Source organism: Mesoplodon densirostris, chromosome 1 (assembly GCF_025265405.1).
Source record: "Mesoplodon densirostris isolate mMesDen1 chromosome 1, mMesDen1 primary haplotype, whole genome shotgun sequence".
NCBI lineage: Eukaryota > Metazoa > Chordata > Mammalia > Artiodactyla > Ziphiidae > Mesoplodon > Mesoplodon densirostris.
The window spans coordinates 87,959,628-87,980,821 of NC_082661.1; the positions used below are offsets into that span (position 1 = coordinate 87,959,628).

At 35.3% G+C, this 21,194-nt stretch overlaps 1 protein-coding gene across 5 annotated transcripts in view; it reads left to right on the forward strand.

Moving 5' to 3' along the window:
- The window catches only part of BLTP1 (bridge-like lipid transfer protein family member 1), a 211,864-nt gene that overhangs the window by 167,505 nt on the left and 23,165 nt on the right, over positions 1-21,194 (forward strand). For all 5 annotated transcript variants that reach the window (XM_060105644.1, XM_060105660.1, XM_060105652.1 and 2 more), the window contains 13 exons: positions 663-722; positions 2,569-2,795; positions 3,966-4,096; positions 5,358-5,481; positions 7,371-7,480; positions 8,148-8,238; positions 8,772-8,834; positions 10,884-11,137; positions 11,706-11,921; positions 13,365-13,545; positions 14,050-14,248; positions 19,143-19,304; positions 19,791-19,930. In XM_060105644.1, the coding sequence (XP_059961627.1) occupies positions 663-722; positions 2,569-2,795; positions 3,966-4,096; positions 5,358-5,481; positions 7,371-7,480; positions 8,148-8,238; positions 8,772-8,834; positions 10,884-11,137; positions 11,706-11,921; positions 13,365-13,545; positions 14,050-14,248; positions 19,143-19,304; positions 19,791-19,930 (1,958 nt within the window). The remainder of the gene's footprint in view (positions 1-662; positions 723-2,568; positions 2,796-3,965; positions 4,097-5,357; positions 5,482-7,370; positions 7,481-8,147; positions 8,239-8,771; positions 8,835-10,883; positions 11,138-11,705; positions 11,922-13,364; positions 13,546-14,049; positions 14,249-19,142; positions 19,305-19,790; positions 19,931-21,194) is intronic.

A 21,194-nucleotide genomic window follows, 5' to 3' on the forward strand; every position in this document is an offset into this window, starting at 1 on the left:
CTGACGTTATGAGGTTGACATCATGGCAGGCAATCTTTTTTTTTTTCCCCTCATAAAATGATCCTTGTCAAAGTAAAAGACAAGGTTGATGAATCATGTCTGTGACCTAATGTGGCAGTTCTTAGTTATCAAAAAATCATTTTAAACTTATTTGCATTCTCAAAGTGCCATTCATTCATGATGGTACAAATTGTCATAGAATCTGGAAACTAGAGTTTCAGAGTTGGCCAGGTATTGTCACTCAGATAAGGAAATCACATGCAGAATGTAAAGATAAAACTGGAGTCAAATCTTTTTTTCTTTATTGAGGTATGGTTGATTTACAATATATTAGTTTCAGGTGTATGCAGTTCTTAAAATCGGTAAGAATAAAATATTGCGAGATATGAAATAGATATCATAAGTCATCTAAGGTAGCCCTTTCATTCTCCAGATTAGAAACTGAAATCTAATACACTAAGATGTATCAGATAGATAACTAATAAGAACCTGCTGTATAAAATAAATAAATTAATAAATTAAAAAAAAAGAAACTGAAACCTAGAGAGGCTAGTAATCCTGTTTATATTTAGGTAATCATTTTTGGAAGAAAAATTGCAGTGTAATATTTAATCACAAGCATAATTTTATTGAAACTTATTTTGGGGGTGATTTTTGTGCAGGTGTAGTTCCAGATGGTACCTATGAAGTGTGTTCCAGGACTACAGGACAAGCAGCTGCTGGTAAGTTCACCTTTGGTATTACTTTTGCTATATATATCTGATAGAATTCTGCTTTTTTTATCCATTTTTCCTGCCTTTATATTAGAGGCTCTTTTAACTAAACTCATTCTGGTATTCCCTAATTTTTAAAAACTATTTTGCAATAATATTAGCATATTTTTATTTATCTAACAATTAATTAGACACCATCAGTGTACAAGATACACTACAAAATGTTTTGGGAAAGACAAAGATGAATAAGATATACTTTCTATGCCATATAAGCTTAAATTCTAATAATGTAGTTACAGCTCTGCAGCATAACTAAACTGTAATAAGTGATAAGTTCAAAAAATATATAAAATTCCAATTGCTATTGAAATTTACAGGAGGGAGATAAAATTTCTAAATGTCAAAGGATACTGGAATGAGAGAAAGCTTTATGGAAGGAAAAGCATTTAAACAAGGACTTGAAAGATGGATAAAACTGTTTCTTAAGCAAAAACTGGAAAATATGAACAGAGGAAATTCAGGCAGAGAGAATAATACCTGTCATGATGTCAAAACACAGTGTCTAGTTAGAGTTGTCCAAATTGGCTGGAATAGAGTTATGTGAAAATAAGATGAGAAAAATCTTAAATCCCAAATTAAGGAATTTGGACTTCATTTTGTGGACAGTGAGAAAGCCATTGAGTTTTTTTGAGCAAGAAAGCAGATGTGACAGTATCAAAGGGACACACACTTTCAAGGATTAGAGAGGAGAAAAATCTAGGAAACTGGTTAGGAGATAACCATAGAAGTAATAATCTGTCTTAACTAAGATGACAGCATAGTGTAACTTTTTATTATTTTTACTGGTATAAAATTAGGGTAAGATAAATGGAGATATTTATTTAAGAGCGCTTAAAATGTTGAGAGGGGAGAAGCCGATTAGGATGAGTAGATTTCCTTTTCTCCTTACTATTCCTCCTGTCCTCCAAAACCTAGTCTCAGTGCTCGTCCTAAGTAAACTGTCTCAGAAAATAGCAAGGCCTGCAGTCCCCACTGACAGAGAACTGAAAAAGTTAGGAAATTTCCAGCAGTAATGTTAGAAGGAAAAGTTGATAACTGAGGTAAACATACATATTGGGAGGAAGGTCACATAAAAGTCTTTGTCAGGAGTCTTGTTTATAAGCGACAACAACGTACTCAAACTGGCTTAACCAGAAGGGGGAACTTGTTAAAAGAACATTTGCAGATCACAATTAAACTTAGGAATGGCTATCTCAGTGAAGAGAAAGAACGAGGTCAATTCAGGGGCCCTCAGGAACTACTGGAAACAAGATCGCAGCTGTCACCAGGGCTCTTTCCAGCTCTTGTCTTTGCTTCTCTCCGGCTGCTTCATTTTTGCTAACTGCTGACCTCCTGAAATATGGCAGGAAACATGGCTGCCAGCAGCTCATGAGCCTCATTCCCCACCCCTCAATCACTAGAGAGGGACCAGTCTTTGCTCAAGTCCAGGGAAGGATTCTTAGTTTTCCAACTTTGACCCTTACTCAGGCTAATCATCTGATTAATTCTGGCTAATGAGGGAGGGCTGTGCCAGTTCTCCTACTATAGTCATGGGGAGGTAGATCAGCTATGGGGCTAGGGGAGGAGGGAATTCATAGGTCACATGGGGAAAGAAGAGTGCTGAAAACAGAGAAACAATAGGTGCACACTATACAATAGGGAAATCAATCCCGTAGTCTCATGTTTCTGACAGATCTAGCTGTGAGAGACATTAGTTATTACACAGGGCCATCATCCACTTTATTACCTGAATGTAGAGTTATTTAAATTTCTATACTCAAGACTTACCAAAAACGTCACTTCTTTATTTAAACAGAAAGTAGTAGTGCTGGAACCTGGACACTCAATGTATTGTGGAAAATGTGTGGGATTGATGTCCACATGGATCCTAACATTGGCAAAAGACTTAACGCTCTGGGCAATACCCTTACAACACTGACAGGAGAGGAGGACGTAGATGACATTGCCGATCTAAATTCAGTGAACATAGCTGACCTGTCAGATGAAGATGAAGTTGACACTATGTCTCCCACTATCCATACTGTAAGTAAACTCACAGTTAGACTTTGTCAGGACTGGCTTTTACCCTGAGAAAGGGATATTATTAGGTCAGTGTTATTTACTGTAGTTGCTAATTGTGGAGGAAGGGAGTGGTGGTTCTCTGTGTCTACATTTATATAATATTGTTTTTTTAATTCCAAAATATTGTCTTTTAATTGAATTCCTTGTTTCATAACGGTTGTCAACCAACTTGTGCCTTAACCTACAGGTAACATGTTAACAGTAAAAGCAAAGTGCAAGCAGATCTGTAGAGACAGAAGGTAGATCAGTGGTCGCCTAGGACTGGGAGAGTTTAGGGGGTTGGGAGAGGGGATGGGAAGAGACTGCTAATGTTATGAGGTTTTGTTTGGGAGGTGGTAAAAATGTTCTAAATAGATTCTGATGATGGCTGCACAACTTTGTGACTATACTAAAAACCACTATAAACCATTATACATTTTAAAATGGGTGAATTTTATGGCATGTGAATTATCTCAATAATGATGTTCAAAAATGAAAGTCAGAAGCAAAGTGCACCCACACAAAATAAAGTATACATTTTAAAAATGTGTATTTCCATTTATACTGTACATATTCTATAGTATCAGATTGATTAGTTATTAAACTTATTATTAGATAAAAAGAAAGTTTCTCTCTGCTTTCATTCTATTATCGACGTAAAAAAAAATTTGAAACATCTTTTAACTACTGTATCATGAAATAGTTTTGTTCTTGGAAAGAAATTTTTTAAAAATTAACATTACTGTTTACCATTTAGAGTTCAGAGGGAAGTTCAGTAAGTGGAGATGGCCACAAGCTCACCTTTGGGCAACGACTTGTAAATCACCTCCTAGGCCTGAGGCCTCCACATCAGCGCTATTCTGTTCCTGCAGAGTATCTGTGTAACCCAGAGATGTGGGCCTCCCCTCAGTCTAGCCAGTCCCATCTGAAAGCATGCAGAGCTCACTCATGGGGAAACGTAGGTAGCAACTAAATGGATTCCTTGCGAAAATGAAGGGGTTTGAATCACTGGAGAATTCCAATCATCTTACTTAATATAGATGGCTTTGATTCTTGCATGCTCCCTTTGATTTAAGGTGTTATTTCTGTGATAGGGTAGATTTGCTTTGTGACCTGAGGGTGTTACTGACAGACATGCTTTTGATTTTTCAGGAAGCTGTAGATCATCGAAGACAAGGAGCATCTTGTAGCCAGCCAGGAGAACTTAGAGGAAGAAAAATTATGAAGCGTATAGTGGATATCAGAGAACTGAATGAACAGGCCAAAGTAATAGATGATCTTAAGTATGTATAATGATTTTTAATTTAGTATAGTATTCCCTAATAATAGAATAGATTTTAAATGTGAAGGAAACTGGATTGGGGCCAGTACAACCCCTTTAGTTTATAAATGAGATCACCAAGGTCCAGAAAAGTTTGGTGATTTGTCTGAGATCATACATTCATTAGTGATAAAGTTAGAAATGTTAGTCTAGTGCTCACCACAACTCCGCATTTCTGAGAAGTTTATGACTGACTTTATGTCACATATATGCATCCCTACATGTACATACATGTATCTTCACATATGTATGTAAATATGAGTTTTTTGCTAACAGTATTTTTGGAATGCAAATTTTTGAGAGAGGAAGAAAATTTAGAATTTATTAAGCACCTATTGTGATTCTGACATGTTATCTCAATTTAATCCTCACAACATTTCTGTGAGATTAGATGGCATTATCCAAACTTTATAGATGAGAAAACTGGCTCAGAGAGATTAAAGAATTGGAATTTGAACCTGTGTTTGTCTGAATTCAAACTTCATGCTTTTTTGCTTTCCTGTATTAGCAGTTCACTAGAACTGAGGTGAGGGTAGGGTGAGTCAAGAGTGGGGAGTAGGTGGTAGTCATTTTTTTCTTTATCTGTAGCCTGCTAAATAGTACTGAGTAGGTAATGCTTGCTCTGTAAGACTAAATATTCTTCTTGCCAAAATGAAATTTTTGTTTTCCCCAAAGGTGGAAAACATACTTCATCTTTTCTAATCTTTGTACTCCTTTATCTGTGTTTTTTTGCATTCGAGGATTTTACAGAAATGTATACATTGTACAGTGAAAGGTATTCGCTAAAAACTTGTCTGTAAAATCAGTTATGATACAGTGATTCACGTTTTCCTGTTGACTTACATTGTAGTTTGAGTTTTGTTATCAGGGGAAAACTGACTTGAAGCAAAATATACTTCCTCCCCTAAAATCTTACCTGAGGCTTAAATTATATGTAGAATATTACATACAGATACTATCTGCTAAGTGGTTCCATAGCTTTCCTGAGATTATCACAGAGACTCGTGATGTAGAAATGGATAAGAACCATTTCCTAAAACATTAGAGAAAGTTTTTTTTTTTTTTACAGTTTTGCCAGATATGAGTATTAACTTTATGCAGGATTGTGGCCTGTCCATACATAATCTTTGATATTCTGATAGAGAATTTAAAAAGGAGCAAGTAAAAATCACTCTTACTTTGTTACCTCATTACACTAACTGCCATATTTGTTTTTTATCCAGAAAACTAGGTGCAAGTGAAGGAACCATAAACCAGGAAATTCAACGTTATCAACAATTAGAATCTGTTGCTGTGAATGATATTAGAAGAGATGTTCGTAAAAAATTACGGAGGTCCAGTATGCGAGTGAGTAAACATTTAAGGAGAATTTTATTAAAGTAGACTATTTAAACATTTTTTCACTTTATGAAATTTTATGATGATACTTATGTTGTTCTCTTTCTTCCTCCATTGCTATTGATAACACTTGACTTGTGTATCTCATGTCTACTATGTACCAGGCACTGTTTAAAGCACTTTACATTCAACAACCCATTAAATCTTTACAACAGCCCTATGTGGTAGCTTGTATTATTTTCCCCATTTTAAAGATGAGGAAACTGAGGCACAGAGAGGTCAAGCAATTTGACCAAGGTTATACAGCCAATAATTTCAGTGGAGCCAAGATTCAAACCCAAACAGTGGGATTCTACAGTCTATGCCCTTAGCCACTGTGTTTTGTCTGCCTGTCATGAAGTCATACTTTCTTTTTTGTCTCTAATTCAAATGTGAAATTTTTTGAGATGTCCATTCTACCCCTCCCATTTTCCACAGCGGATTTTACTTTTAGCCACTACATACTGTAAGCACTTTATTCTTACCTTTGTTATTTGCATATTTAGTTGCCCTTACTAGTATTTGAGTCTCTTAAAGGACAAGTTGTTTATCTTTGACCTTACTATCTACCACATCCTGGGATTTAGTCCAATTGCTGAACACTTGAAATAATATATAGATAGATGTACTAGAAAAATAGAGTAGAAAATAATTCTAAAACTTATTCAAATGGAGGTAGGTTGCTTTGGGTCAAGGTAGTCTTGTTAGTAGAAAAACTAATTTTTAAAAATATAGTCAGCAAAACCCTCCAGTTTTTTTTAACCAGAGTATGGTTTTTGGGTGTTACCCCAATACATAAAAACTGATTAAATCAGAGCTGTTGAGGTTAGAGAAAAGGGGGAAAGGTTGCAGGGATCCAGAGTTCATCAGCTTGAACTTTCTTTCCTTGGTCACCACCAAAGTCCTAGACAACCTCATTTGAATAGTGTTCTAAATTATTTATTTAAATTAGGAATAAAATTCAATTTTACTTATTCAACACTGGCCTCTGATAGTACTAAATGGATAGTGATGCTCTGTAATGCATAACTCTGTGTTTAAATTTTTTGCCACTATGTACCTCACAGTCATGCAACATAATGAAAATATTGCTTGCATACTGTTTATAAGCTAGTTTAGACTTGGCAATTAACTGTTAAAAATAAAACTAGGTAGAGAGGATTAGGAAAATTACTGAAATTAAATCTGTGTTCTTAACATTTTTCTCATTTGGTATTTCCCCCTCAATTCCCTTTTAGTCCACTTGCTTTCTAAGTCTCCATTGTATTAGAATCTTTTTACTATCTAGCCCCCCAAACTACAAATTTGAAGAAGAGGGATTTGGTGACAAGGAGGGTGTTCCAGTCACCACTTCCTTTCCTTTTTTGTAATAAAGAGTTCTGTCGGGGGGGTACCCTTGGGTGGTACTCAGGATGATTAGTGGTCGCTCCCTCCCTCCCCCTCCCCCTCTTCCCTGATCTCCTCTTCTCCCCCCTCCCCTCCCCTTTCTCCCAGAATCTTTCCTTTTAATTCTCATTTTCTTTCTCGTTTCTTTCTTTTCTTATTGTTTCCTTATTTCTCCCCTTATTTCTGTACCCCTCATCCCTGCTCCCAATCTTTTCTCTCAAATTATCTGGTGGCTCCTATTTTCCTTGTACAGCCTTCCTAATTGACGTTAGGACTAAGAATAGCTGATTCCTGCTGCACTTTGATCCATCTGTGTTGTTAAGTGACATTTAATGTCACAATTTAAGATAACTTGTTATTGACCTGGGGGAGACAAGCTAACTTCTTTAACAGCAGAACATTTTACCTGAAGTCAGATATTACAACAGTAAACAACTGCCTAAACTCACCCTTTTTCTATCCCCTTTCATTAGGCTGCTTCCCTAAAGGATAAGTGGGGTTTGGGTTACAAACCAAGTTACAGCCGATCAAAAAGCATTTCAGCTTCTGGAAGACCACCTCTTAAGCGAATGGAAAGGGCAAGGTAATATATTTCAACCAATGCAACAAGTAATAAAATTGCTGACTCTTTTGCCAAAGGTCACTACTTATTTATTGTGTTCTAATTGGGGAAATTACAAAATTAAGGTAGCAAATGGACCTTATTAGTAAAACTAGTAATAGTGGATACTGTCAAACTAAGAAGTTTGAGGAATCCCTCTATCCCATTTATACTCTACTTTTATATTATAAAAGTCATTGTGTGCTTTTTAGTAATGAAGTACACTGCTATTTAGACAAGTTTATGCGTAAACTTATAGACTATCCAAAGAAATGAATAGTTGCATGTTAGTAGCTGCAGCTCTAAATTTGTCATTTTAGAAAAAGTGTGATTATACACACATTTAACATATGAAAAATGGGAAATTTTACTTGTTATTGAAGAAAAATATAGTTTTACTAGTAAATGAACACTATAAAGTATAAATTCTTTTTTATAAGGTTTAATTTTAGAAAATCTTGTGTTAAAGCAATGAACTTTTTTTTTATGAGATGCTAAAGGTTAAGAAATGGAATACCAAAAGTTCAATCCTTGGATAAGGTAAATATTTAGAAATAAAGTGTTAATGTCATTAATCAGACTTTTATAAAGTCCAGGGGTTTTTTTGAACACGAGTATTAATGTTTTATAACTTTATATTTTATTATAGTTCTCGAGTAGGTGAAACTGAGGAACTCCCAGAAATCCGGGTGGATGCAGCATCTCCTGGACCCAGAGTCACTTTCAATATCCAAGATACAGTAAGAGAGATACTATTTGTTAGAGATACACAGTGCTAAATAATTTTTAGTAATTACAAAATTATAGTAGTTATGCAGTTTAGAAATAGTAGTTCCTACTTACAGTGAAAGTGTGGATTGTGATGGTTGAGGTGTCTGTACATTGCCAAATAGCAGAGCACTATTGAGAGCCATGCCGCAGGTGTTAGTGTTTTGCATGTAGAATAAAGACTCCATACTGCTTGCTTGTAGGTAGAAACATTTTGTTGAATAATTTTTCTTTCAAGTTCGACTCTGCATTAAACTGGGTATTTTACACAAATGTAATGTGGAATGTTTTTACTTAATGTATTTTATTGTTTATGTATTTCTGTTCAGAATATATAGAGAGATAATATCAGAAACTAGTAGTAAAAAAGGTCAGCGTCAAAGTTGTATTCTAATTTTATAGCATGTTAAAATTAATGTTAAAATATTTGTTGTTTTTTGTTTACTTTTAAAGCATTTTTTATTTTTCATGAATTTTTATAAATTTTCTTATTATTTTAATTAAGTTGAAAAACACGGTATGGGGAAGTACACCACAGTCCAGCTGTCCTGGGGAAGGGTATTTTCAGGTACTTTTTAAGAACAACATAAATTTTGCTTTAAAACTAATTAACCACTCTGAAAATCTGCTTTCAAAATGTCTTCCTCTCATTTCATACTAAACTCAGACCTTGAAGATATTTTACATAAAGGTTTAAGATTGTTTCAGTTCTTTTTCATCATGTATATTTCCTAAGCTTTTTCATGAATATATTTTACTTCTATACTTACTTATAATTTAATAGTAATTATTTAATCTCCAAAATTAAAGGACTAAATCAGCAGATTAACTCAACAAAATCATAAACCAAAAACTGCAGTATGTTACAGTTATTTGCTAATCCCGAAGTGAATCTCTTTTCCCTACACTCAAATACAAAATGAATCTTTTCTTTAAGAAAAAATTAGTTACCTAATTCAAACTAGAATCAAACCTATCTCAGAACAACAAATTAATCATTGAGTTATTTATTTTGAGTCACTGGTATAAAAAAGCATGTATAAAAGCAATCTATTAAAAATTATGTTCAAAACAGTATGGAAAATGTGCTACACAATCACTTATAAGTTGAGTTAACACCTTTATAAGCTACATATTTTCCCTAAATATAAGTTATAAAAGTAAAATTTAATTTTAAAATTGTATCTGTATAGTAGGTACTTAAATCATTGTCTAGAAATTTTCTGTCAAGTTACATTTAAAAATTGGAACTTATTCCACATTTGTTTCCCATAGCCCACTCTTTTAAGATAGTCTCAATATATATCCCGTAGTTACACTGAATTTAGTCAAGCCAAATTTTGTTGTAGAACTATTAGGTTGTAATAGAGTGAGCTTGACAGACATGTCCTTTTTTCTAAAAATGAACTTGGAAATACTGTCCTTTACAGTGAATTGAATGGATTCTACTAATTGATTTTTTTTTCCTGGACAGTATTTTTAAAATTGAGATAATTGACATATAACATTATTTTCAGGTATACAACATAATTATTTGATATATGTATATACTGTGAAATGATTGAGTTATTCTTAAAGGCATTAATATTTGAATGATTCAAGTCCTATTTTTAAATAGCAGTATATGCTGTTTAAAAAAAATAGTGTATAAAAATCATAAATTACAGAATAGATCATTAAGGCATGGTTAAATAGAAAATAAATATAAACAAAGGTATATTTATCTACATAAACTCTTACCACAGCTTTAAAAGTTGAAGATTTTCTGATAAAATCTGACTTACTTACTAAATGATGTTATTTCTTTTAAGTGAAGAAAATCTAGATTCTGCAAATGTTTGAAATTTTGATTATAGGATTTCACTATGTATCTTATAGTAATATCAATAAATGTACCTTGCACATTACACTTTACAAAGGCTTATCACATTCCTTCAAAGGATATGCGAGCAAATCTCAAAACTGGGAATCAAAATTAGGTCATAGAAGTTTTGTTTTTTGGTTTTTTTTGACCTACTTAAATGCAGTGGTCTCCTGATACAATCCTCAGTGAGTGACATTGTATTTATACAAAGTATTTGCCTTAAAATACAGAATTCTTAAGTTTGATTGATTGCTATTTAATTATATAACTATTTACACATCTTTCTTCAGCTCATTAGGGGCCCATTTTAAAATGATGTATCCACAGAAAGTATTCTGGAAGCACAAAGTACATTCTGTACTGACACTTGCATGTTCTTCCATCATTAATTGCTCTCTTGCCCTTCTAATTTAATCACATTGCTTCTTTTGTCTCCACAGCATGATTAACCCATGCTTTAAAGAATTACAGTATGTACTAATTAACGTGATGATATATGCTTATATAAAGTAAAATTTCACTCTAATTTTTAGTGAGTCAGTGGTATGACTTTCTGTGGTTTGAACTTCTCCTTCCTTCCTTGGTGTACCATTTCATATGTTTGTAAAGCTGATCTTTCAGTTCAGAGTGAGGAAATTCAATTTTGAGAGAAATTTTAGATGCTTAAATGTATATTTTTTCTTTTTCTTTTTTTTTAAGGGAAAAGAGGTTTATAATGTGAACCTGATTCATATTTTTTCTCTTTACATTCAGTTTCCAGAGGAGACAGAACTGGACCTTTTGTCAGTAACCATTGAAGGTCCATCCCATTACTCCTCAAATAGTGAAGGATCATATTCCGTGTTCAGTTCTCCCAAAACTCCAGGAGGCCTTTCACCAGGCATTTCTTTCCAACCTGAGGAGGGCCGACGGGATGACAGTTTGTCTTCTACCAGTGAAGATTCCGAGAAGGATGAAAAGGATGAAGACCATGAGAGGGAAAGGTTCTATATTTACAGGAAGCCCTCGTGAGTAGCTTTAAGATCCCTAGGCAGTATTGTAGAATCTAGAACTGAGCTTAAAGCATTATATAACTGTTAATTTTTACAGAAAAAAAAAATCTTAACATGCCTACCCAGAGTGAGACTAGGAGATGTATCCATGGTTTACTAATATAATTTAGCTCCATATGGCATTATTTTTTTCTTTCCCTGTCTTTATGTCTTTTAATAAAATCTAGAAAGTAGCATTTTAAATTTTACAATTTGCAAAAATGAAATCTCCTCCAAGATGTAGAATGTAGGTCATACACTGATATTCAGACTCCTTAATATCAGTGCTTGTGCCTGTGTCCTGAGCGCTTAGAACACTGCCTGGCACGTGATAGTTACTCAGTACATAGTTGTTGAATAAAATGTGACTCCATTAAACTTAAGAAAAACTTCAATTAGTAGGAGCCAGTTGGGTAATTTGTGTGAATTTATAAAATAGTGAAATTTATTTATAGACTACTGCTCACATAACATGTTGGAAAATAGTTGGTTGAAAACTCTTCCCAGTTTACTACAATGTAATCACCAGTTGTTCCTCCTCTAGACATACATCTCGTAAAAAAGCAACAGGCTTTGCTGCTGTTCATCAGCTATTTACAGAACGCTGGCCAACAGCCCCAGCCAACAGAAGTCTTAGTGGCACAGCTACAGAGAGAAATATTGACTTTGAACTTGATATACGAGTTGAAATTGATAGTGGAAAATGTGTGCTCCACCCAACCACCCTTCTACAAGAACATGATGATATAAGCTTGAGAAGGTAACATATTGGTCAGAAAGGTGTACAAGTAACTTCATTTGTTAGAACTACTATTTACATATCATTAATCATAACAAACATTTCCCACCACATCCCAAAATGCAGATTTAAAGAGTATATTTTATTATAATTAGCATGTTTGTTTATTTGTATAACATACTGTTTTCTTTAAACAAGTGTATAATATTTTCTGGTGATTAGAAATGGACATCTGATTTAGATTCTAGCAAATTTGTTAATTAAAATAGTTATATCCTTGGAATTCTTTAAATAAGCATGAATTTCTCAGTCTCTGTCATCATATGGTGCACATTTCTGTTTCAAAGAACAGTACAATACTTAAAGATATCTTGTTATTGAAAGTTTGATGACATAAAGAAATAAGAAAGATTGGGAAACAACTGCATCAAGAGACCTCAGTAAACTGGAATGTTGTTCAGGCTATAACTGCAGCTTTACCATTTGTTTCCATCATTGAAGAAATAGTGGTATAAACAGGCGTAGGGTTAGATTATTTTGTTCTTTGAATTTCTGTTTTACTTTTCCTTCCTAATCTAAAAAAGAATTATAAGAAAACAGTAATATTAATAATTGAGTGAATGAGTAAGGAGTGGGTGGAAATGTAAATAAAACAAGTAGGCAGAATGCTGACAACTGCTGAAGCTGGGAGATGGACCCATGGGAGTTCATTCTGCCACTCCATTTACTTTCTGTATGTTCAAATTTTTCTATAATAAAAGATTTTTTTTTTTTTTTTTTTTTTTTTTTGCGGTATGCAGGCCTCTCACTGTTGTGGCCTCCCCCGTTGCGGAGCACAGGCTCCGGACGCGCAGGCTCCGGACGCGCAGGCTCAGCGGCCATGGCTCACGGGCCCAGCCGCTCCGCGGCATATGGGATCCTCCCAGACCGGGGCACGAACCCGTATCCCCTGCATCGGCAGGCGGACTCTCAACCACTTGCGCCACCAGGGAGGCCCAATAAAAGATTTTTAAATGTCTCTTTGTCTAATGAAGCTTTTTAGAAAATGAGAAGATAAAAAGGCACTCTAAACAGTTAAATTCTTACAAATGTAATAGTGGTGATAAAAAGAACAACTGTTAATTTATTTTTGGTTGAACCGCAGTAAACCAAAATAAATTGCTGGTACTCAGCTATATTTACCTATGTAAAGGGCAGTTTCATTTGGTTCAACCTTATGTGTTCATGTGAAACAGTTGTGATCTCAGGAAAGAATAACTGCCTTGTGTAGTTGTGGAACATACAACATAAACCTCATCCATGCAAGGATTAACCAGTTTCGCTAGAGATGCTGATGAGCTTCACTTTTTCAACCTTATTAATGAAGGATTACATTTCACTTACTATATAAATAAAAGTTGCTTTTAAACAAAATAAAATGAAATAAATATCTTTCAAAAAGATATAACATTTTTCTATTTATAGGAGTTATGATAGAAGTTCCAGGAGTTTAGATCAAGATTCTCCTTCGAAAAAGAAGAAGTTTCAAACTAATTATGCTTCCACCACCCATTTAATGACTGGCAAGAAAGTGCCATCATCTCTACAAACAAAGCCTAGTGACTTAGAAACAACAGTATTTTACATTCCTGGAGTTGATGTAAAGGTAAAAACCTAAATGTCTAGGATTAGGGATTAGATTTTTAGTAGCCATGCTTATTTTCTATCATATATATTCTTCCTTCACCAATTATATTAAAATGAGGCTTTCTGAAGTTTTTCTCTAATATAGCCATATTCTGAACATGAGACCTTCTAAACTGCAGGTTGCCCCTTTTTCCACGAAATTTTGACAGAAAAGTTAATTTTCTTTTTTAAACACTGATACTCACAATGTATTTGCTAAACCTTGCCTATTGCAACTCTTTTAGATTCTAGAATTATTAAGCTAGGATGTTAAGCTAGAAAGAACTTAAAATATTATCTGGGATGACCCTTTTTAACTTTAAAAATGAGAAAAAGCTAATAAGGAACTTTCCGGGATCACAAAGCTAACTCGTAAAATCTTCTGGCTCCAGAACCAGTGTTCTTTCAGCCACATTTTTGTACATTTCTTGGTTTCCCTCATCTGCATAATTTTAATTTTGAAAGTTTATTTGTTTCAATACAGTTGCATTATAATTCCAAGACTCTAAAGACCGAATCACCTAATGCCTCCAGAGGATCTTCCTTGCCAAGAACACTGTCTAAAGAGTCCAAGCTGTATGGTGTGAAAGACAGTGCGACATCTCCTCCTCCTCCTTTACCTTGCACTGCCCAGAGCAAGACTCACAGCTTACTTCCTCCCCAGCCCCCGCCTATTCCCTCAGGTATTTACGGAAAACATATTTTATTTTAATTTTTTTCATAAATTAAGTTTTAGTCATCACCTACTTGCTCTTTTGAGACTTTCTTTCAAATTCATGTTTAAGAAGAAAGGACTTAGACTTATCAGTAACAACTGTACAAAGTTCATATGTGGAAGTGTTGGCCAACTACTTTTGCCTAGTTCTCAAATTGATATTACCTTAGAATATCAGTTGTTAAAATAAACTTAATAGTTTACTTAATTTTTTAGATCTATATATATTTAGAAAAGTCTTAATGTAGTTCAAATCTGGGAGTTCATGATCTAGATGGAAACATCAAAGTTATATCTGGGAGCTTATGATCTAGATGGAAACATCAAAGTTATACATTTAAGACAGAGTACACTGGACTTAACCACATTTATTATCTATTATTGCATAACAAATTAACCCAAATTTAGTGGCTTATAATCTCAAACACACCTTCTGCGGATCAGAAATTCAGGAGCAGTTTGGCAGGGTGAATCTAACTTCACAGTGTTTTATGAAGCTGCAGTCAGGATGTTGGCTAGGGCTGCAGTCATCCAAATGCCTGACTGGGTCTGGAAATCTGCTTCCATTGTATCCCATTCACATGGCTGGCAAGCTGGTGCTTTAGTTTCTCCCCACATGGGTCTCTCCACTGGGCTGCCTGAGTGTTCTCAGGACATGGCAGCTGACATTCCCTCAAAAGGAGTGATCCAAAAGAGAACATGGCTGAAGCTGCAATATCTTTTATGGCTTAGTCTCAGAAGTCATGTAACATCACTTCCACAATATCTAATTGATCATAGAGGTGAGCCTTATTCAGTGTGGGAGGGAACTACACAAGGGTGTGAATACCAGGAGGAAAGGACTATTGGAAGTTATCTTGGAATCTGGCTACTATACCATGTGGATAATACCTTATATATATATAATAGAATTTCCAAAAAAGGGAATATTGGACTGGACAAGAACTATTTGAAAAAGCTTTATTAGAGAGATGGAACTTGATAAATCTTTTAAAGTAGCCAGTAATCGTAATAATGCCTAACATTTTTAGAGCACTTTTATATTTTATATTTTTAAATTTATGTTCGGCTGCGTTGGGTCTTTTTTATTTTTTTATTTTGGCTGGTTTTGGTATCAGGGTGATGGTGGCCTCATAGAATGAGTTTGGGAGTGTTCCTTCCTCTGCAATTTTTTGGAAGAGTTTGTGAAGGATGGGTGTTAGCTCTTCTCTAAATGTTTCATAGAATTCACCTGTGAAGCCATCTGTTCCTGGACTTTTGTTTGCTGGAAGATTTTTAATCACAGTTTCAATTTCATTACTTGTGATCGGTCTGTTCATATTTTCTATTTCTTCCTGATTCAGTCTTGGCAGGTTGTGCATTTCTAAGAATTTGTCCATTTCTTCCAGGTTGTCCATTTTATTGGCATAGAATTGCTTGTAGTAGTCTCTTAGGATACTTTGTATTTCTGCGGTGTCTGTTGTAACTTCTTTTTCATTTCTAATTTTATTGATTTGAGTCCTCTCCCTCTTTTTCCTGATGAGTGTTGCTAATGGTTTATCAATTTTGTTTATCTTCTCAAAGAACCAGCTTTTAGTTTTATTGATCTTTGCTGTTGTTTTCTTTGTTTCTACTTCATTTATTACTGCCCTGATCTTTATTATCTCTTTCCTTCTGCTAACTTTGGGTTTTGTTTGTTCTTATTTCTCTAGTTCCTTTAGGTGTAAGGTTAGATTGTTTGAGATTCTTCTTGTTTTTTTTTTTTTTTTTTTTTTTTTGTGGTATGCGGGCCTCTCACTGTTGTGGCCTCTCCCATTGCGGAGCACAGGCTCCGGATGCGCAGGCCCAGCGGCCATGGCTCATGGGCCCAGCCGCCCCGCGGCATATGGGATCCTCCCAGACCAGGGCACGAACCCGTATCCCCTGCATCGGCAGGCGGACTCTCAACCACTGCGCCACCAGGGAGGCCCCTTCTTGTTTTTTGAGGTAGGATTGTATAGCTATAAACTTCCCTCTTAGAACTGTTTTTGCTGCATCCCATAGGTTTTGGATCATCGTGTTGTCATTGTCATTTGTCTCTAGATATTTTTTGATTTCCTCTTTGATTTCCTCAGTGATCTCTTGGTTATTTAGTAACGTATTGTTTAGCCTCCATGTGTTTGTGTTTTTTACATTTTTTTCCCTGTAATTCATTTCTACTCTCATAGCGTTGTGGTCAGAAAAGATGCTTGATATGTTTTTAATTTTCTTAAATTTACTGAGGCTTTATTTGTGACCCAAGATGTGATCTGTCTTGGAGAATGTTCCATGCGCATTTGAGAAGAAAGTGTAATCTGCTGTTTTTGGATGGAATGTCCTATAAATATAAATTAAATCTATCTGGTCTATCGTGTCATTTAAAGCTTGGGTTTCCTTATTAATTTTCTGTTTGGATGATCTATCCATTGGTGTAAGTGAGGTGTTAAAGGCCCCCACTATTATTGTGTTACTGTCGATTTCCTCTTTTATAGCTGTTATCAGTTGCCTTATGTATTGTGGTGTTCCTATGTTGGGTGCATATATATTTATAATTGTTATATCTTCTTCTTGGATTGATCCCCTGATCATTATGTAGTGCCCTTCCTTGTCTCTTGTAACATTCTTTATTTTAAAGTCTATTTTTTCTGATATGAGTATTGCTGCTCCAGCTTTCTTTTGATTTCCATTTGCATGGAATGTCCTTTTCCATCCCCTCACTTTCAGTCTGTATGTGTCCCTAGGTCTGAAGTGGGTCTCTTGTAGACAGCATATATATGGGTCTTGTTTTTGTATCCATTCAGCAAGCCTGTGTCTTTTGGTTGGAGCATTTAATCCATTCACGTTTAGGGTAATTATTGATATGTAGGTTCCTATTACCATTTTCTAATTGTTTCAGGTTTGTTTTTGTAGGTCCTTTCTTCTCTTTTGTTTCCCACTTAGAGTAGTTCCTTTAGCATTTGTTGTAGAGCTGGTTTGGTGGTGCTAAATTCTCTTAGCTTTTGCTTGTCTGTAAAGCTTTTGATTTCTCCATCGAATCTGAGTGAGATCCTTGCTGGGTAGAGTAATCTTGGTTGTAGGTTCTTCCCTTTCATCACTTTAAGTATATCATGACACTTCCTTCTGGCTTGTAGAGTTTCTGCTGAGAAATCAGCTGTTAACCTTATGGGAGTTCCCTTGTATGTTATTTGTCGTTTTTCCCTTGCTGCTTTTAATAATTTTTCTTTGTCTTTAATTTTTGCCGATTTGATTACTGTGTGTCTTGACGTGTTTCTCCTTGTGTTTATCCTGTATGGGACTCTCTGTGCTTCCTGGACTTGGGTGGCTATTTCCTTTCTCATGTTAGGGAAGTTTTCGACTATAATCTCTTCACATATTTTCTCGGGTCCTTTCTCTCTCTCTTCTCCTTCTGGGACCCCTATAATGTGAATGTTGTTGCATTTAATGTTGTCCCAGAGGTCTCTTAGGCTGTCTTCATTTCTTTTCATTCGTTTTTCTTTATTCTGTTCCACAGCAGTGAATGCCACCCTTCTGTCTTCCAGGTCACTTATCCGTTCTTCTGCCTCAGTTATTCTGCTACTGATTCCTTCTAGTGTAGTTTTCATTTCAGTTGTTGTATTGTTCATCTCTGTTTGTTTGTTCTTTAATTCTTCTAGGTCTTTGTTAAACATCTCTTGCATCTTCTCGATCTTTGCCTCCATTCTTTTTCCCCGGTCCTGGAGCATCTTCACTATCATTATTCTGAATTCTTTTTCTGAAAGGTTGCCTGTCTCCACTTCATTTAGTTGTTTTTCTGGGGTTTTATCTTGTTCCTTCATCTGGTACATAGCCCTCTGCCTTTTCATCTTGTCTTTCTGTGATGTGGTTTTTGTTCCACAGGCTGCAGGATTGTAGTTCTTGCTTCTGCGCTCTCTGCGTTGGGTCTTAGTTGCGGCACATGGGATCTTTCATCGTGGGGCATGGGCTTGTCTCTAGTTGTGGCGCGTGGGCTCCAGAGTGCATGTGCTCTGTAGTTGCAGTGCGTGGGCTCAGTAGTTGCAGTGTGTGGGCTTAGTTACCCCATGGCATGTGGGATCTTAGTTCCCTGACCAGGGATCAAAGCCATATCCCCTGCGTTGGAAGGTGGATTCTTTAGCAGTGGACCACTGGGGAAGTCCTTAGATCACTTTTAAATTGACAAGACACATGTATGTCCATTAAGTGCAAGGCAGATATTATCAATATTGTCCCCATTCTATATATGAAGAAATTTAAAGCTCACAGAAGTTGCATTTCTTTCCTACGTTTACAAGCTAATACATGCTGGAGTTGGAAATCTAAGCCAAAGTTAGCCAAATCTTAGTTAGCTATTATAATCATTCTACTAATGTGGAAACATTTAGTCAGGCAGAAGGAAAGAGAGATGCAGCCAATGTAAGGAGACATTATAAATGCATACAAGGTAAGAACAGCAAGAACACAGGAAAACCTAAAAACAATGATGTTTTTCTTCAACTTGCCACAGAATGTCATTAGTCAAAATTCTCTACATCTTACTCCTCAAGTGGACAAAATAATACTAAATGAGAGATTAAATGCTAAAATAATACTGGCAGAGTTAGCAAAGTATGAACTTGAAAAACTGAACCAAAATTTGTTACCTAGAGCAAATAGGAATAACTGTTGTACTTTTATATACATCATTGATTATCTTTGTATTCTAACAATAATTTATGATTTCTTTCAACCTATTTTTATTGCATTCTTGTATGGTCTTAAATATAAGGTGTTTCATGTGATTAAACTGTCATATAATTCTAATTTCTCACAAAATTATTGTATGTTTTATGGAAACTATTAAATTCACTTCACACCCTTAAATGTTCTAGCTAAAGGAAAAGCAAGTGGAGGAGTAAAAACAGCCAAGTTATATGCCTGGGTAGCACTTCAGTCATTACCAGAAGAAATGGTTATTAGTCCCTGCCTATTAGACTTTCTGGAAAAGGCTCTGGAAACTATCCCAATTACACCAATTGAAAGGAACTATACAAGTGAGTGTCTTCTTTATATACTTATTTGCCCATCACATGTACTTTGGGGTCCTATTACTTAGAAGGATTTCTTAATGCTATTATATATTCAATGATAAATGTAAAGGAATTATAGAACGGAAGAAGAACTTGAGAGACCATCTAGTCCTGGTGGGGTTTTACGATTCTTCCACGGCCACAGCTAGTGACAAAATTAACATTTTTAGGTCCTATGTTAGTGTGTCTCTTGGACTGGAAACTCCTTGAGGGCAAAGGCATAATTACTTTTTTCTTTGTTTGTTGTTTGGTATAGCAGCAGGGAATCAGAGTTTGAAGGAATGAGTAAGAGGTTTGAATAGGGAAAGATGTATAGAATGATGGGCTACAGAGCCAGTGTTTCTGTGCATTCATACCCCTGATCTCAGTACTAGCATAAGAGAAAAAGATCTTTTAATAAATAGTTTGCCCTTGCCCTAATAGTGCACTTAAAACTAAATATTTTAACAGCTATCAGCTCACAAGATGAAGATATGGGACATTTTGAAATACCAGATCCTATGGAAGAATCAACAACATCACTAGTATCATCTTCAACATCTGCTTACTCTTCCTTCCCTGTAGATGTTGTGGTTTATGTACGAGTTCAGGTGATATACTTCATTTATTCCTTTCTGTTTTAAAGAAAAAAATTTTTTCTTAAGTTTATTTGAACATTTACAATATTACTACCCTTTAGCGTTTTCTTAAGCTTCATGGACCTTTAGTATGTCTATGATGGCTTAGAGGTTGTGTGAACCTTTGGGAAGTGTATGTATAATTTTATGTGTGTGTTTACTTGTCTGCTGAGGAGGTTCGTATCTTTTGAGTTTTCAAAATTGAGATCTCATACTTTTGTGGCAAATGTAAAAATATGTAAGTTAAAACTATTTTTTAGCACTCTATGCCATTTTTTATGATGGCACCTATATTTCTTGTCATTATGGTCATTTGGGAGCAGGTATAAAGTGAAATTGAGATACAAAGTCACAACAGTACCTTTGTTAGATTTTTCTAAGAGTTATATAATATATATTTAATATTTTATTCTAAAATTCAGTCCAATCTGTAGTCCTTTAGGAGTATAGGCATACCTGAGAGATATTGTGGGTTCAGTTCCAAACCACCACTGCAATAAAGCAAAATTGCAGTGAAGCAAGTTACATGAATTTTTTGATTCCTCAGTGCATATAAAAGTTATGTTTACACTATATGGTAGTTTATTAAGTGTGCAATAGTATTATATCTAAAAAAACAATGTACCTGCCTTAATTAAAAAATAATGCTGTTGGAAGAATGGTACCATTAGACTTGCTCAAGGTAGGGTGGCCATGAACCTCCTTCAATCTGTAAAAAACTCAACATCTTCAAAGCACAATAAAACGAGGTATGTTATATTAGCATCCGATTGAGTCCATTTATTAAGGAGGACTTGGCTTGTATCCAAACTTCAAGGTTTAGTTTACTCTCAATTAAAATTTTATGAACAATCTCAAGAATAAAAGTAACGCTAGTGCCCCGGGCCGGGAAGATCCCACATGCCGCGGAGCGGCTGGGCCCGTGAGCCATGGCGCTGAGCCTGCGCATCTGGAGCCTGTGCTCTGCAACGGGAGAGGCCACAACAGTGAGAGGCCCACGTACCGCAAAAAAAAAAAAGAAAAAAAAACGCTAATGATCATCTGTTCAGATTAATTTCTACAATAGCAGTTTGGCCAAAAGAACTTCAGTCTGATCTTCTGGAGTTTTGCACAAGCTGTTTTGAAGATCTGATGAAAACATGTAATGAGTAAGGGTTTGAGAGTTTGTAAAACTTCAGTTATTAATGCAATAGCCTTTTTAAATTTTAGTATAAAAGGAAATTATTTAAAATACTTG